The sequence below is a fragment of the Helianthus annuus genome, chromosome 3 (assembly GCF_002127325.2).
Source record: "Helianthus annuus cultivar XRQ/B chromosome 3, HanXRQr2.0-SUNRISE, whole genome shotgun sequence".
NCBI lineage: Eukaryota > Viridiplantae > Streptophyta > Magnoliopsida > Asterales > Asteraceae > Helianthus > Helianthus annuus.
In genome coordinates, this window is record NC_035435.2 from 121,296,765 (window position 1) to 121,315,960 (window position 19,196).

At 42.2% G+C, this 19,196-nt stretch overlaps 2 protein-coding genes across 2 annotated transcripts; one reads left to right on the forward strand and one right to left on the reverse strand.

Annotated features, from left to right (window-relative positions):
* Positions 1 to 2,483: 2,483 nt before the first annotated feature.
* On the forward strand, positions 2,484 to 3,065 carry LOC110931999. The gene has a single exon (XM_022175367.1). It carries the CDS (start codon positions 2,484 to 2,486, stop codon positions 3,063 to 3,065), a length of 582 nt encoding a protein of 193 aa, XP_022031059.1.
* Positions 3,066 to 17,652: 14,587 nt separating this feature from the next.
* Positions 17,653 to 18,918, reverse strand: LOC110926822. The gene has a single exon (XM_022170495.1). The coding sequence runs from the start codon at positions 18,916 to 18,918 to the stop codon at positions 17,653 to 17,655; it is 1,266 nt and encodes a 421-aa protein (XP_022026187.1).
* Between the last annotated feature and the right edge of the window lie 278 nt (positions 18,919 to 19,196).

Sequence of the window (19,196 nt, forward strand, 5' to 3'; positions counted from 1 at the left end):
ATGTACCCTTTGTTTTTCGGCTATCAATGCCACCACATGATGCATGATTAAACATCCTCTCTTTTAACGTTATTTTCACGAAATTAGTAAAATAACGTTAAAATTAGAGCACTTTCACTTTTGCCTCCGAACACCCACACATATATATACATTATATGAGCATACCGCAAGCGAAGCGTTATACAACTTCAAATTTAATTTATATAAAACTTCAGTTGATTAAATAAGTGCTCCTTAAGAAATCGATTTGAAAACCACTATTTGATTCATAAGCGAGTTTTATGCTGGAAATATACGAAATCGGCTCTAGACATGTTAAATCGACGCTTCTGTTTTTTCAAATAGAATTAACTTTCTGACACTATTTTATATAAATAAGTGCTCCTTAAGCAGGGGCGGATCTTAGTGGAGCCGTGGCAGGGCCACGGCCCTGGCAAGTTTTTCGGCCGTAGTGTTAATTTTCCGCATTTCGATCGAAATTTTGTATATATACTATGTTCGGCCCTGGCATGTTTTTTGGCCGTAGTGCTAATTTTAGTGTCCGTGTCTTTCGGCCCTGGCAGGTTCAACGGGCAAGATCCGCCACTGTCCTTAAGAAACCTGTTGATAAATATTATAATAAAATCATTACTATATTTTTTATATCTGATATATCACATTGCTATGACTAAGACAAAATCACAAATATAACTTAAGAACTCTTGAAGAGAATTAGAAGATGACTTAAAAATATCATTTGCAAGTATATATAAGAGGTGTATTTTTCTTTTTCACAAGCTACTTAGGATATTTATATTTTAAGAGTTACTATCGAAGAATTTTCTCATTAAAGACCTTAAGGTCCAGTGTAGTGGGGCGCGGAGATGGGTTTTTTTGGGCCATAGCGCCCGCCACACCATGACGGGCGGCGCTATGAGGCTTTGAAATGTTGCTGGCATGATGGATATAGCGGCGCTATGGATCTTCAAACTTTTCCCCCCTCTCACACACATATATATACATACATATGTATATATAATTGAAGGGGTTATTAATTAATTAATAATGATAAGGTAGGGGCTTTATGACTACAGGGTCTAGTGATATAACGCACCATAAAGCCCCTGTGTGACGTGGCACGACATGTGTCGCATAACGCCCACAAAGGGGCTTTATAACTACACATGGCCTAAGAAGAGCCAGAAACATATTTAGCAAAGAGAAAAGATTGCAACATCTATCTGACTTCCCTCGTTTCAAAACACATGAACATTACATCTTTAGGTCATGTTTCATTCCTATGTTGTGAGGTGAAAATTGTTGTAGGGAACGGTTTAGCGAAAAGATTTGTTGATTTCGTAAGCTTTTAATTCGCTATAGAGAAAATTCGGATTCGTATAGAAAATCTGTTATGACGCGTGACGAACAGAGAAAATTGGGTGAAAGTCTCCTTAATCCATGCAATGTTAGGAAAGGTTATATAACAAAATGACATTATTAAAGTGGTTCTTAAATTTTTGATGGTTTTGATTTGAACACAAGAATATGTGTATGGGACATTAGCTTTAGTTCTGTTGTGGCCAGTGATAGCATATAGGTCCACACTCTTAAGTGGTACTTAAGAATCACTTTGATTAATTCCACTATAGCCTATATAACCACTTAAACAATTATAAGCCAACACATTTTAAGCATTCAAAAGCCCTTAGAAAACTTTTCTGTGATTCGTTTCTTTCATATAAAATAGACTCTTTCCGTGTATAATACGTGTAAGATTGCTAGATGACCTTATAATTTTTATTCGAATAAATAGCACGTTATCTTTTTTATTGAAAAAAGTCATTTGTATACCTTAGATATGTAGGATAATAAAAATATAAAGGCTTATCCACAAGATGGTGGATTACTATCATGAACAAAATAAATAGATCCCGAAGCTTGATCCATACATATTGTATCTCTCCGCTTTGGTTTTTTAGTTTGGGTCAAGCACAATTACACGTCAACACACCATTCGCAGTGCTATGGGGTTCGTTTGGTTTGAAGAATGTTATAAAAGTAACTGGAATGTGACCAAAAGTTCGCATTTGAATAAATTGAAAGTAATTCTACTAAACATTTGTGTGATGTTAGGTTTGTAGTTTATTTTGATGAACTGAAATGCTTAAAAGATCAAATGATAAAGTTACCCTTATCAAACCTCTTTCTATTAGCAGAAATATATTATTATATTTATTGTGCACATCTCTCTCCTTGATTTACGGGGATGTAGTTTCCTTATTGTGCCTTTGTATTCTTGTATTTAAACCATTTTGATTAATGAGAATGATCATCGAATTTCTCAAGATTACATGGTATTAGAGCTTGTGCTCTATACCTAACCGCAGCCGCAGCCCCTTGTTTTTTTTCGGATCTCGATCTAGTTTCTAGGGTTTTGACCTTAAGCCGCCGGCCACCTTCTTCCTTAATTTCGACCCTGTGTCCAGTTCGGTTGACCCTTCACTATGGGCGACAAACATGACACCACCAACACCTCCACACAATCTGCTCCCTTACATCCAGTTTATACTGTTACTGATATCACCAAGAAGGTCCCTGTCCTGGATGGTACTACGGTCACGTACTCCGCGTGGGTGAAGCTCTTTAACCTTCATGCTCGCGGATACGAGGTCCTAGACCACATCACCGCTGAACCACCGTCTAAAGACGATCCCACCTACGCTCAATGGATGAAGATTGATGTTGTCGTACTTCAGTGGATATACAACACGTTATCCGCTAACTATCTCCTTCGGGTCCTTGAAGAACCATCTACGACTCTCCAAGCTTGGAATCGGGTCAAGAACATCTTTCATAACAACAAAGGTCCTCGTTGTGCCGCCCTTCAATCTCGGTTTGTGAACCTGAAACTCAGTTCTATGTCTTCGTTGGAAGCCTACTGCCAAACCCTTCGGGATTTGGCAGCCCAGTTAGACGATGTGGGCAGCCCGGTTAACGAACAAACTTTAGTTCTGCAACTTGTTCGGGGTCTGCCTCGGGAGTATGACACCATCGGTTCTATCATTAATCGTGAACTTCCCTCCTGAAACGAGGCACGTGAGATGCTTCGTGGTGATATGGAACGACAGGCTGCTCGAGACAGAACTGGTCCCAATTCGGAACCACATGTAGCCGTAGCCCCAACTCCCAGCCGTGATGGTCCCCCTCGTGATACTCAGCCCACTCGCAATCAGAACTATGGCTCGAACCGTCCCACCCGTTTCAACCAAAATCGTCGTAGCGGTCCACACCGGGATAACCCAACCCACAACCAGAACCCAACTAACAGCCCCATTAATTCTGGCCCAGCCCACTATCGTTCAGGCACTTCTGGGTCTGGGTCCAGCAGTCGTGGCCCATCTAATCGGAACCCGCCAAGGAACTCGTGGAACCAGCAATACTACCCCATGCCACCACCGTATTGGGCCAACTCGTTCTGAGCCAACCCACCACCCCCGTGCCCCTACCCAACCCAACCGGGTTGGGTCTCACCTTGGACCGCACCACAACAACCACCTTCTTCGGCACCAAATCAGTCCGCCCCTGAAGCCCATATGACTGATGTCAACCCCTTGGAACCTACTGAACTTGCAGAAGCTTTTAACACTATGGCTTTGGAACCCGAAACTCCTAGTTGGTTCATGGATACTGGAGCATCAGACTACCTCACCCGAGACTCATGTATGATTTCTCACCCTTGTAATCAATCTATTAAAAATGTGTTGGTTGGAAATGGACATCGGTTACCAGTTGTTGGATCAGGCCACACCAGTCTACCCACCACCTCTAAACCACTCCACCTTAAAAACATACTTCACACACCTAATATCATAAAGAACTTCATTTCTGTTCGAAAATTTACTCGTGATAATTGGGTGTCTGTCGATTTTGATCCTTTTGTTTTTTCTGTGAAGGATTATCCGAGTGGGACTATCCTGAGTCGCCACGTCAGTACCAGTAATCTCTACCCGCTAACCGCTATCCAAGTACCTAATGCTTCTGCTTTTGTTTCCACCAGTTCTCAAGGCTCCTGGCACAACCGTCTTGGACATCCTGGTTTACATGTCCTAGATTTTTTGAATTCCAATAAATTTATTTCTTGTGATAAACAAAGTCGTTCAGTTTTTTGTGACTCTTGTCAAATTGCTAAGCATAAACGTTTGCCTTTTAATTTATCTACTTCTTGCACTGTTTGTCCATTTGATATTATTCATTGTGATTTATGGACCTCTCCTATACTTAGCAAACAGGGATATAAATATTATTTGGTTGTGATTGACGATTATACTCATTTTACTTGGGTATTTCCTTTGAATTTTAAGTCCGAAACCTACACCAAATTTACCCAATTTTACAAATACATATCCACCCAATTTCATCACCAAATTAAGAGCTTCCAGTGTGACATGGGTGGAGAATTTGATAACACCCAATTCAAACAATTCGCCTCGACCCATGGCTTACAATTCCGCTTCTCGTGCCCTCACACCTCCCAACAAAATGGGACGGCTGAGCGCATGATTCGTCGTCTTAATGAAATCATGCTCTCTCTCCTCACCCATGCCTCACTACCACCACAATATTGGGTAGAGGCATTGCACACGTCCGTATACCTTCATAACATTCTTCCTTGCAAACCCATTGGTTTTCGAACACCCACTGCAGCCCTCTACCTCAAAAACCCTGACTATCAACAACTTCGGGTGTTTGGTTGTGCCTGTTACGCTAACCAGTCTGACACTCGCCCTCACAAACTTGCTCACCGCTCCTCTCCATGTGTCTTTCTAGGCTACCCTGTGGATCATCGCGGGTACCGATGCCTGGATTTATCCACTGGAAAAGTTAGTATTTCCCGTCACGTCACCTTCAATGAACTTGAGTTCCCACTGTCCAAGACGTTTACACCTAAACCTATGTCCTACAGTTTTTTGGAGTCGGACCCATCCCCTATAATTTTTCAACAACCCATGGCCACCACTCCCTAACCACCGATACCACTAGCTTCCGCGCCCTCTAACACCACCCCGTCCCAACACCCGATACCACCCATCCCACCAGCGACTCCTACATCAAGGCCCCCCCACCGACTTTTACCTATTCTCGTAGACCACGGCCCATCGCCCAACCTCTTACCTCGGCCCAACCAAACACACACCCGGCTCCACCGCCAACGACACTCCCCACCGCCCCTACCACTTCGACACACCCAATGATCACTCGGTCTCGTGACGGGACGTCCAAACCCAAGGCACCTCTTAACCTAAACATTGAAACCATATCCCCTTTATCCAAGTCACCCATTGATGCCCAGTTTGATCCACATTGGTCCGATGCTATGAAAACCGAATACACTGCTTTTATAGATAATAACACGTGGGATCTCGTGCCTCGGCATCCCGATGCTCATATTATCAGGTGTATGTGGTTGTTTCGCCACAAGTTTCACGCAGATGGACGTTTGGAAAGATATAAGGCTTGTCTTGTGGTAAATGGTAAGTCCCAGCAGGTTGGCATTGATTGTGATGAGACGTTTAGTCCGGTAGTTAAACCAACTACCATTCGCACTGTACTTAGCCTGGCAGTATCCAGGTCCTGGCCTATACATCAGTTGGACATTAAAAACACATTTTTGCGTGGGGATCTCAACGAAACTGTGTATATGTTTCAGCCACCAGGATTTATTGATGCATATAATCCTAAATATGTGTGCAAGCTGAATAAATCATTATACGGGATCAAACAGGCACCTCGGGTGTAACACCCTTATTATTATTTAACGATTTTCGTATAATTTACGAAGATAAACGGGTAATTAGAATTTCAAATACATTGAAAATACGGGTTTCATTAAACTTTCTTACAGAATTAAAACTATACAACATAACATGTGTGAGTTCGTCATTTAACATAAGAACGATACATAGTGCAGAAGCTTATTTCTTGATCGTGTTCGGTTCTTCGTTGTGCTTGATCGTCCTCCGGTGCTAAAATTATACCTGAAATTCATAAAACATGAGTCGGATTAGTCATACGTAGTTTAAAACGTGCGTAAAGGAGTCCGGGAAGCGAAACTGATTAAAATAAAAAATTTTCGCCAAAAACAGTGCCTGTTGCGCCACGCGCCGGCACCACGTTGCTCCCTCGCATGGCGCGAGGGAGACCGTTTTCCAGCACCTCTGGAGCTGGGTCCTGCATTTTTCAGCAATACCAGTTTTTACGGAAACGACCATAACTTCTTCGTTATTGATCCGTTTTACGCGATTCTTTTTCCTACGCGTCCGTAATTTAATTCTCCATCATATGGAGTTAAAATCCAACATCCAACATAATAAATTTTGAGACTTCTAAGCCTTCGACTCGTTACCTTTTTACCGAATTTTAACCCGTTTATGCATTTTATCAAACAAACGTATTTGTTTGATCCTTATATCGCATACACTTCTTCAAATTAATGTTATATACCATTTTAGGTTCTAATCACAGGTTTATTACACAATTTAAACCCGTTTTCGCTCGTATGCTTATTTTGACCTGTTAAGGGTATTTAAGCACTTTAAAGCTTGAAATCGCTTTCATTCATTTCTAGCATCTTATTCCTACATTTCTTATCAAGTAATCTTCCACCACAACTATATGTGCGTTGGATTTAATGTGGATATCTATATGTTTCGAGTTTTTACCCCTCGGATTATCATTTTACGACAAAGACTCATATAAAGTCTTTCGACCCAAGAATTTAAATCTTTCACTACCTATACTCATTCTAAGTATTTATTTAATCATAAAACTTGTTTCCGAACCACCTTTAAGGGTCGTTCGTTCGAATTAGCTTACAAGGGCAATTTGGTCAATTTTCATCCTTCTTTTACTACAAGGACCTTTAAATACTTGTTTGACTCAAAATCCGATCTTTTAACTATAATTCTTGATTGTAAACCCATGTGCTTCTAAAACACTATAATCATAACTCAATTTATTCGGTTTACCTAAAAGATAACCGAATATCGATATTTTAATCTTGTCTAACCCTTATAGAACTCCAAATTCTACATGATGAGTTGTGTTATTATACATACCTGGCTCGGATCAATATATTGACCTGTTTCAATACCTTGCCTTAGTGGCTGCTAAGTGATAGCGCTGTAAACATCCATGTGCTATTTATTCCCTAAAATCATACAACTCGACAACCCATTAGTCGATATTGTCAAAGGGTGATAATTTCACCTTTTGACCCATTTGGTCTAACTGACCAATTATATTAGCGAGATGACATTTATTACCACCTCGTATATATGACTTGCTCCGATTTACACCGTGCGGTCATTTTACTTATAATTCCATTTCTTAACACTTTTTGGCCAATTATGGCTTACGTCATAATTGTCTTTCAAAACTAACGATTATGGTCAACGTGTGACCAAATTACCATTTTGCCCTTATTGGTTATTATGATTTACCTTATATGGTAACAATTAAAAGTACACGTTTCATTCGTCATAATATGATCGAATTACCGATTTAACTCATTTTTAGCCATCACTATGGTTTCTCAGCATATTTGATTATCTTGTTCTGTACGACTACACGCTGAACACCATATCTCAATTAGGTATTTGTCTTTTTCGTAATTAACACGACAAAAGGATATTCTAAAATATATGACTAGTGTAAGATATACTTACCTTGCATCCGAATTATGCTTTTCCTCCATTCTTGATTTGTTTGACCCGCTTCCTTTCCCAAGCCTCCACCTAGCTCGTTAGGCGTTAAACTATTTTCAATCATTTACACGGCGGTTAAATTAGTCATAAAAATCACGACTATTCCACCTCACTTATTTTCTATGCCGAAGCTACTATTCGACTTCATGATTAGTTAACTTAGCTTATCTAAAGTTAACTACTTTTTGATCACATGGGTTACAACATTAAGTCTAAATCAACATAATATTTAGAACCCTTATCACTTCATATTACGCGTAATTGCCATATCATTCAAATACACATTATCACTCTAATTTCAACACTTTAGTTCTCATTTAGGCATTTTAACAAACACCTAATGTGCATAAATTTTTACACATTTACAACTAGTTCATAACTAGTTATTTCTACTAAACATAAACATAATTTCAATTCCATTATGTTTAGCATGCATACTATTCTCAGATTCATCTCATGGAAATCAGTTAATCACCATTTTAAAAGTCATCATTCTAGGGTTCATCTTATTTCTACAAAACCCATTTAACACATAAATGGATAATCATGAAATTCACAATTATGAACCTCAATTCAACAAGTAAATGACTAGGGTTTACTCCTAGACATAAAAATCATTCCTACTTTCATCCTTGGATCATAATCCATCAATTTATTTGCAAGTAACCTACTTGTCTCAAATTTCAACTTCAACCAATCTAGGTTTTGTGACATACCTTGTGATCCCCATGACTTGGTGATCGTTTCTACGCGTTCATGCATTGATTTGGATCTTGATTCGAGCTTCAACTTGACCAATTTGTTGAACTAGGGTTTTGAGCTCCTTGCTCTTGCTCCTGGTCGTACGCACACACACACACTAAGTGTGTGTTGTGTTTCGATTTTTAGTTTTTATAAATCAAGTCCCTTTTTTGGCAACTTAAGTCCCTCTAGTTTGGTTAGTTATTAAGTAGGCCATAACCTACTTATTTCTAGTAACATTCCCTCTTATTAACTAGGTTAAACATTCCTAGTTAACTTAGTGGGTTCGGGGAAGTTACGACTAAGTTTATTTTAAGTCCCGTTATCTCGGGCTTCTATAACTTTATTTCTTCGAAAACTTTCATTTAACTTTTATTTTAATAATAGGTTTGTTTATTTAAGAATCCTAATATTCACCGGGTTACTTTTACCACTAAAGGTAAATTACCCGTCTTTTAGTATAAACGTGGTTTGATTACAAAACCCGTTTTCGGGGTCTTACATCGGGCGTGGTATCATAGGTTCGCCTCATATACCATTCGCTGTGGATTTCGGACATCCACCTTTGATAGCTCCTTGTTCATATATAAACGAGGCACTGACATGGCTTACCTCCTTTTATATGTGGACGATATCGTCCTCACTGCATCAAATGATTGGCTGCTTCATCATTTTATATCAGCTATGTCTCGGGAATTTTCTATGACTGATCTTGGCAGGTTACATCATTTCTTGGGCATTGAAGTTACTCATCAATCTGGAGGTCTTTTTCTCTCCCAGCGTGCCTACATTCATGACATTCTAAGTAGAGCAAAGATGGAAAATTGAAAACCGTGTACCACACCGGCCGATACTCATTCTAAACTCAGTGCTTCGGCTGGCACACCCCTTCCTGACGGGACTTTATATCGCAGCCTTGCGGGTGCGTTACAATACCTTACGTTTACACGGCCAAATATTTCATATACAGTGTAGCAAATCTGCCTCTTCATGCATGCCCCACGAGAGCCTCGCTTTGCGTATCTAAAACACATACTTCGCTATCTAAAGGGCACTGCCGATCACGGTCTCCACATGTCCCCCTCCAGATCAACGAGTCTCACCGCCTACTCAAATGCTGACTGCGGGGGGGTCCCCGATACACGTCGCTCGACCTCCGGATATTGTGTTTTTCTTGGAGACAACTTGGTATCTTGGTCCTCCAAGCGGTAACCTACCATCTCACGCTCAAGCGCTGAAGCCGAATATAAGGGAGTTGCAAACACCATAGCTGAGTTATCTTGGATTCGCAACTTGTTGCTTGAACTGCATCTTCCAGTTACGCAGGCATCCATCCTTTACTGTGACAATATTTCTGTCATGTATCTGTCACAAAACCCGGTTCAACATCAACGCACCAAACATGTCGAAACTGATATTCATTTTGTACGAGAGAAAGTTCGTCTTGGTGTTGTACGTGTTCTACATGTTCCCACTGAATACCAATATGCTGACATCTTTACAAAAGGCCTTCCACGTATCTTGTTTGAACGCTTTAAGTCCAGTCTTTGCATTCGGCCAGCTACTGCTTCGACTGCGGGAGGATATTAGCAGAAATATATTATTGTATTTATTGTGCACATGTCTCTCCTTGATTTACGGAGATATAGTTTCCTTATTGTGCCTTTGTATTCTTGTATTTAAACCCTTTTGATTAATGAGAATGATCATCGAATTTCTCAAGATTACACTTTCCCCTTGCCACAATGATCGATCCTCCCAACTGTAATACGAAAACTCTCCCCTCTCTATCATCGCCGCTCAACATGATACCTTTTCAATCACATCCTCTCCTTGATCATTTGATCTACCCCCTATTTTTCTTAGTCTTCATCAACACTTAATTCATATTAGTTTCATTTCATCGACCAATAGATTTGGTTTCATCATCTCGCAGACATTTGATGCTCCTTTCGTCTTTTAATAGACTTCTGATAAAATGGCATAATGTTCACTATTATCTCATGACTGTAGTTCTACGATGATCCGTTGTAATATATGATGTTTGGGTTGCAAACTCGCTCCACACCTTTAAGCAAGCATTTTCCAAAAATTTAAGTTTCGAAATACGTTTAACTGTGGTATTCACTTATATGGTATTCACAAATAACAATGTTGACGTTATAACATAAGTTCAGACTTAAAATATGAACCCATAGCTATAAAAGCATTCTAATATTAGTGTGCATATTATAACATCAATTAACAAATGAACACACTATGGAGATACCCGATAGTAATTAGGAAGTAAAGTACATACACATCTCATTAGAGCATTACATTCCTAAAACATTTAAGAGATGGTCTTACTTGGCTAGTTGTCGGGCCACATAATCAATGTTATTCCCATTTAGCAACACATTTTTACAACATTAGTACATAAATAATTTCGCTTAGGGGAGGCGGGGTGGTCCGTGATGGCCACCCCATCACACGTGAAACAACAATCGAACACCGTCGCCGCCAAGCTTATAACGCATGATTTTTGTAACGCGTTGAAAGTTTAACGCGTTGAAATTGGAAAGAATTTGCAGAGATTGTTTTGTCGTATTTGTTTTGCAGAGATAGAACTTTGATGAAAAGTTCAAATTTAGCCCCTCAACTTTTGTTAGCTATTTTTAAATAGCTATTTTCTATCACTAGTGACCACCCCGACTATATTTCTATCACTAGTGATAGAATATTGGGTGATGACATGGTATGAGTTGATTGGTGCTTGGTAGTGATAGAAATGTATCACTAGTGACCACCCTCTCCCCTTATACATGGCCATAAAATTTTATCATATTTCTGTAATCAAATTATCAAGTCACATGGCCACTAAATTGATCAACCCTTTTACATATTTATCAAGTCACACTTCTGGGCATCCTCTAGTCCTAGAAATACAATAATTAGTATGTTGATTTTCAAATTTCAAGTTATTCTAAAATCCAACTGGTTTGTAACTTTTGACAACATTGAATTTTAACAAATTCTAGACATGTCTTTTGATTGAATATCATCCATAAGTTTATTAATAAGCTTTTAGAACACAAGTTTAACCAACTTGGTAAAGAATCTTATAATTGGATAACATTAGGTCTTTTAACACGAAATCACTAACTTCTACTTTTTTTTTTCAATTAACTAAATTTATCACCACAATTTTCATCCAAACACATGTTGTTGATGATCTTAATAACGCATAGTCATAATCAAGGTTCGATGCCATTTTGTATAGAAACACGCTATAGATCAAAACTATATCAGTCTTCCATGAAAATCTAGTATGCACATATATATCATACATAATAAAACCAAACACTTCTAACTTGTTAGGAATACCAAATTAGTTATTATAGACTAAAAGGTGATATAGCATGGTTGAAGAACGAGGTGTTTTAGAATTTGAGTTACAAAAGAGGATGTTTAAACACTTTGCTAATGACTAAATTTTAAGTATTATATCAACATCAAGCTTTTAAAACCTAACACTTTAATTTCCATAGTTTTTTTTACTTTAAGTCAACATAAATATATGAGAAATTAATCAACTATGTTAGCATGTTACATTATAAAAAATCCTAGATATTATAGTTAAACCTTTATGGTACTCTTACGGTCTTACTAAATCAACTATTTAATCATTATTCATCCAACATATTAAACTCTCAACGATTCTAAGTTTTATGACATTCTTGGTGTCATGAAATGAAACTACATCGACTTCTTCAAACATGATAACAACGTCCTCATTATCATTTTCATTCTGTTCATTTTCTATAACATAAAGTACAAAAAATTTATTAAAACATAGAAACTACTAATACATTTGTCGAATACTCAACCTCCGGATGACGTTGGCTGGATCTTCGGTGACGTCAGGAGCTCTTGGCCTTGCTTGCTACAAAATAGTAAACCATTAGCCTCGCCACGGGGGACCCCGGGAGGGGGATCCGTGACCAAGCTCCGGCGTGAGAGTAAGTAAACTTGCCGGGAAAGATAAGGAGTATTTTCCGATGAAGATATTCACCGGAAAGTTCCTCCCTTGGTGTGAATCTAATTAATGAGTTATATGTAGTAAATGTGAGGAATGTTGGTCGGAATTAAATGAGAAGGGAATTAATGAGAGTAGTAAATGAGAAGTTGGCCGGAGATCATACTTACCTTTGCTCTATCTTTTCTCCTCCTTATATAATGGCCAGCCCTTATCTCCTAGAGGGGTTTCCCCCATGCTATCCGACGGTATTTGTGGTTTATTGGGAAGGTCAGACACGTGTCTGATCCCCAACGGTGCGATGCCTCTCTTCATTAATACCCAGCCGGATAAGTACAGTGATGGTGACCGGATGCTCTTCTTATCAAGCATTTAATGAGCCTGCTCCTCCTTAGCTGTTTTCCCGCTCATTGCCAAACGAAGGAGAAACCTTAACAAGCAAGGGTGTTCCATCCAGTGGGCTTTTAAGTGATTGGGCTCCCAAAGAGAAAGGCCCAAAGCGGGTAAAGTGGGTCTCCCCACTGGCCTGTCGTCAAGTCATCTTTAGTCCCTGGTTCTGAGACCCGAGGCTCATGATCCGGGGCTGAGTCACAACCGCTTAAGAGAGGTGGTTTCTCTTTTGGTGGGCCCATTCCGGGTCAGTTGCTGCTTACCGTATTCGTTAATCATGACATCGCCGAATCTACTGTAGCGGGAATTAACTCCCTAGTAGCACGTGCCCCCTTTTTAAATTTTGAAGAGACCGCTGATGTGACGGTTACTTGCATGTCAGCGATCATCTCTTTAAATATCCCCCTTTTAACCTCTTCCGATTTCACATTCAAATCTTCCAACTTCCTTTCTTTCCCTGTAATCATCTTCCCCATTCACTGTCTCTTCTAATCATGAGTCGTGGTGGCCGGTGGTCGATAAGGTCTATCTTAACGGTGAAGGACCTGAAATCTTTCATTGAGGCATACAACATTCCAGATCGGTTTTCTCCTTCTTTGCCCGGCCCCAATGAATCGGCAGAATGTACGCCGGACAGGATACCCATTTATACTCTTGCCTTCTCTTCTTGCGGGGTCCGATACCCCCTTTCTGCCTTCAAGATTTCTCTGCTTCGTCATTTCGGTATTCATTTCTCACAGATTCACCCTTTGGGGTTCATGAGGGTAGTTCATTTTGAACTGTCCTGTGCCGCTATCTCCGGGGAACCCTCTGTCCCCTTGTTCTGTATGTTTTACCGGCTTATTTCTGACGGTGACTGGTTCACCTTCGCTAAACGACAGAACAGTGTTTCGAGGCCTTGCTACAGTTTCATGCCAACTTCTACCTATCCAAAGGACTGGAAGTGCAGATTCATCTTTGTTTCTACGGCTATGCTGCCGGAGTCCCCTGTGCCAAAGGATCTTGACGCCGTTATTGAGGATGCTATCCCCATCCTTTCTGCAAGTGAGACCATCCAGTGGAAAAGGATGTGTGACAATCCAACGAGGGCTTTCACTTCCTCTGAAGGGATGCTTGCTATGGGTGGTCTGAGCCCCTCCTACCCAGTTCGTCCAAGAGCTTTTTTCGGCAAGAAAGGTATTTCCTTGTTCTTGGTTTGCTTCTTACAGTCATTTCCTTTTTTATGCCTTTGGGGACCCATAGTCATCTTTAGTGTCTTGTGCAGAGATAACTTTGTGGCGGCTTCTCCAGGGTGACTCTAAGGATGTAAAATATGTGGTTGATGATGAGGTTGATCCCCGGTTGAACGCGGAGGCGCAGGTTGCGGGGGGATCCGTCCAGGCAGGAGGCTCTGTTGCCCTGGGTGGATCTGAGGAGGATCCTTCTGGTGGGGAGGAAAGTTCTCCCGACCTTCCTCCCGTTCATCCCTCCGGTCAAAGCGACGACGAAGGAGTGGAGATACAGCTAGTTCGTAAAAGGAGGTCTGCCAGTCCCCAACCGGCTCCTGCACCTCGCAACATTCGTCAGAGGCTTCGGAGTGCTAGTGGTCAGAAACTTCCTTCTTCCTCCAAGGCTGCCTCTGACCTTCCTCCCGCCGGGGTCAAAGGTTCCCTGTCCAAGCATTTGAAGTCCTCAAGCTTAGTGAGTGCTCCATTACTGGTAAGTTATCTCTTCTCTTCTTCTTTCTTTTTGTGTCATTTCTGATTGTCCTTTTTCTTGCTTCTTAGGGGAGTTCTCGGGAGTCTATAGAAATTCCAACTGGTCCTTCTCCTTGCCGCATCCGGGACAAGGCCTCTGAGGTGGGGGTAGCTTGCTTTTCCTCGGTCTTTGAGCTTTCTCCTTTACATGCTACTGGGACTAGCAAACCTACTTTTCATGAAGGCCTTGCTTGTCGATCCCCCCTTGCCCCTCTGTTTGCTGATGCCATTCCCACCACTTATGTTCCCAAATGGAATGTAACTAGTTCTTCCGTAATAGGGACTCCTGAAGCTGCCAGAGACTTTCTGAATCATGTTGTCCCTCCCTCACATAAATTTGTAAATTCTGCCCTAAGGGATGATCTCTTTGAAGATCAATACAGCATGTCTTTATGTGAAAGCTTCTTTAGGGGTGCTGGGATGCTGCAAAGGATTGACGATTTGAGGAAAGCGAACGAGGGACTCAAGGCTGAGCTTAAGGCTTCTCAGTTGGTTATTGCCGGGCTTAGAGACTAGGTGGTTGATGCTGAGAGGAGGTTACAGGAGGAGAAGGTGCATAGTCTTCTCCCCCCCCCCTTTTTTTATATATACATACATACTCACTGACCCTTTGTCTAGGGGGCTGGAGCTATGCTTGAGAGGAAGGAGCGGGCTTGGGAGCAGGAAATGGCATCGTTGATTGCGGAGAAGGAAGAGCTTGTTGCTGAGCTGAAGCATGTAAAGGAAGTTGGCTCCGTTTCCCAGGAGCAGCTTAATACCATGTATGCAGATTATGGGATACCTTCCGATGATAATCAACGATTGGCGGGGGAGAAGCACTGGTTGATTACTGAAGGTTTTGGAGCTTTCCTCACTGCTGTTGCTCAATCAGAAGACTTTAAAAGCGGTTTGGAGGAGGTTTATAGGGCCTATAGGGATGTTGGCTATCAGGCGGGCTTGAAGGATGGCTATGTTTATTCTGCCCAAGGCCTGGGTAGAAAAGAGACTCCTCTTTATAATTCTAAGGCGAAAAAGAGGTTGTCCAAACTGAACGAGGAGTTTGGGCGTAAAACCCCGGCCATCCTTGCCAAGATCCTTGAGCATCCCTTGATTTCAATTGATGAATTGAAGGCCCTGTTCTCCTCTGCCGGTCCTTCGTCTCCGCCGTCCCTTTCCGGGGGTGATCCCCAGTGAATTCTGAACATTTGATAAACTTCGATATGGTTGTAATAACTCTAACTTACTTTGGGATACTTGTATGTTTTGCTTGACTTTCTTGGATGGTCCTTTGTGTTGGGGACCATCTTGACCTCTAATCGTATGGCCTATGGTTATGTATAGCCCCCTTCGCTTTGTTGCCTGTTCCTTGTCTTGTCTATTTTGTTTTGCAGGGGTTTTTATCGGAGGTTAGCTTGGTGATTCCTTGGGGATTTTCAAGCTGTTTTAGCGAGGAGTTATGTTTTCATTTTACCTTGCTGTGTTTGTAATCTTGTATATTGCTAATTCTTGCCCGAGTTATTGGGGCTTTTCTTTGTATGTACATTTTGTATTAAATAAAGCAGATTCCCCTTCGTAGTTTTGTATACACGGGTGCGCTTGCATTATTTGTTCTTTGCTGTTTGTTTCGTTAAACTGCGATTGTCTGTTCGAGGCCAATCGGCGGACAAGTTTATAATGCGGTGTTATGTTTTTAACTTTCTTTTGTCCGTTTTAGGTTAGCTAGACCTTTATTAGCCCCACGGCCGGGCTTTTGGCATGCTTTGAATGCCTCATACACGTGTGTTTGTTTGCTCTAGTTTAGATTTAAAGGGTGTTCATAGGCACGTCTGCCCAGGTATGGTTACCCATCGTTTTCAAAATGGGACGTTTTCGTCCGTCTTTCATTTAATCTTCGGGGGATTTACACTTCCCGGCATAGACTGTTTACAAAAAGGTTTACTTTCTGAAGGGAAAATCCCCGTACACATAGTTTGTCTACTACAAAAGTGGCCCTTGGCCGTTTTCCCTGGGGGTATGCCCCTTACACGTAATACTTCCTGAGCTGCATGAGGTTCCAGGTCCTGAGGACCTCCTTTCCCTCTAGCGTCTCTAACTTGCATGTTCCCTTGCCTTTCGCCCATGTGACTCTGTATGGTCCCTCCCAGTTGGGGCCCAACTTCCCGGTGTTTTCCTGCAGACTGGCCTCGTTGTCTCTGAGAACCAGGTCCCCTGGGACGATGTTGAGCTTCTTCATCCGGGTGTTGTAGTAACTTTCCAGGAGTTTTTTGTAGTGAGCTTCTCTTACTGCTGCTATCTCTCTTCTCTCTTCCAGCAAATTCAGGTTCATCCTTAGATCCTGCTCGTTCTCCTCATCCCTAAGCTTCATCCGGGCAGTTTGGGATCCGATTTCAGCAGGGATCATAGCCTCTGTTCCATAGGTAAGACTGAACGGGGTCTCCCCGTTGCAACTTTTGGGAGTGGTTCGGTATGCCCATAACACAAACCCGTTACTCTGGGCATGGGTAACGGAGGTGAACACTTGTTGAATCCTCATTTGCTCGCACCATGGCTTGAAGGGTCTTCCGGCGAACTGAACCCCGTTGTCACTCACCAGTTCTTTCGGAACCCCATATCTGCATACGATGTTATCCAGCACGAACCGTCTCATTTGATCTCCAGTGATCTTTGCCAGGGGTTTCGCTTCAATCCACTTAGTGAAGTAATCAATGGCTACCACCACGTATTTGACCCCTCCTGGACCCTCCGGGAAAGGCCCAATTATGTCGATGGCCCATTTCTGGAATGGCCAAGATGTCGAGACTGGAACCATGGGGTGTTTGTGCTGGTGGGTCATCGGTGCATGTACTTGGCAGTTGTCACACTTCTTGATTTCCTCAGATGCCGTTTCGTACATTCGTGGCCAGTAGAACCCTGCGTTCATTGCCTTTCTCACTACCGTTCTTGGTCCTGAGTGCATTCCACAAATCCCCTCGTGCATCTCCCTGACCACATATTCGGCCTCTTCCATATCAACACACTTCAGGGACGGGCCCAGATACGACCTTCGTTATAGCTCCCCTCCAATCAGTTCATATTGTAGGGCCTTGACCCTTATCTTTCTGGCCGCCCATTCCCCCTCGGGTAGAGTCCCGTCCTGGAGGAATTTGATGATTGGGGTCATCCATGTTTCCTGAGGACCTTCAATCGTAGCCACTTCCGCTGTGTTAAGGGAGGGGGATGTTAGAACCTCTACTTTGACCTCCTTCGCGAGATGGTCGAATGCTACCGAAGCTAACTTGCTGAGTGCATCAGACTTCCTGTTCCTCCCACGAGGGATGTATTCTAGTTTGAAGGTTCTGAATGTCTTAGCTGCCTCCTTAACTTTCGCCACACATCGAGCCATGGTGTTATCCTTGGCTTCATATTCCCCCTGGTACTGCTTTACCACCAACTGTGAATCGGTGCTAGCCTCCACGTGTTTTGCTTTCATCTTCTGTGCCAGTCTCATCCCCGCTAAGAGGGCTTCATACTCGGCGGTATTGTTGGTGTTTTCGAAATCCAACCTTATAGCATATGTCAACTCGACCCCCTCGGGGCTTACCAGCGTGATACCTGCACCACTCCCTTCTTCACTGGATGCTCCATCGGTAAACAACTTCCACACAGCCTCGTCTTCCCTTTTCTTTTCCTCCTCCTCCAAAGCTTCCCATTTTAGTAGCTCCCTCTCTTCATCCTCGGGGACCTCTGCTAGGAAGTCAGCCAGTATTTGTCCCTTCATGGCCGTTCTGGGCTTAAACTCCAGAGAATGTTCCCCTAACTCTACAGCCCATTTAGCCAGTCGTCCCAACTGTTCTGGTTTTCTAAGCACTTTCTGAAGGGGTTGATCAGTTACTAAGGTGACTTTATGCCCTTGGAAATACCTTCTGAGCCTCCGAGATGCAAAGACCAGGGCCAACGCAAGTTTCTCTAAAGGCATGTATCGTTCCTCGGGCCCCCTAAGTGTTCTGCTGATAAAATATATGGGGATCTGTTTCCCCTCCCGTTCCACCATCATGACCGCGCTTATGGTCGTCTTCGAGGCAGATAGGTAAAAGAGCAACGGGTCTCCAGGCACCGGGGTGGCTAATGTCGGGAGCTTACAGATGTATGTTTTCATTTCCTGAAAGGCGGCTTCGGCCTCAGTGGTCCAGTTGAACTTACTGGTCTGGAGGCAGTCTTTTAATACTTTCATGAAGCGGAGGGTTTTGTCAGCCACCTTTGATAAGAAGCGATTTAGTGCTATCAACCTTCCGTTCAACTGCTGGATGTCCTTCAGGGATCTGGGAGAGCGCATTTCGGCCACAGCCTGGGTTTTCTCCGGGTTTGCTTTTATCCCCCTTTAGTTACCACTACCCCCAAGAAGTTTCCTTCCTCTACCCCGAAACAACACTTTCCAGGGTTCAGCTTCATGTTTACATCCTGCATTGTGTTGAGAGTCTCGGCTATGTCGTCTATCATGGCTGTTTCCGTCAAACTTTTGATGACAACGTCGTCAACGTACACCTCTAAATTCCTTCCCCTCTGTTCCCTAAACAAGGTGTTCATAAACCTTTGGTATGTTGCCCCCGCGTT

Excerpts from the sequence above, each read along its gene's own strand:
- LOC110926822 (XM_022170495.1), bottom strand. The coding sequence starts at position 18,918 with ATGCGCTCTCCCAGATCCCTGAAGGACATCCAGCAGTTGAACGGAAGG.
- LOC110931999 (XM_022175367.1), top strand. The coding sequence starts at position 2,484 with ATGGGCGACAAACATGACACCACCAACACCTCCACACAATCTGCTCCC.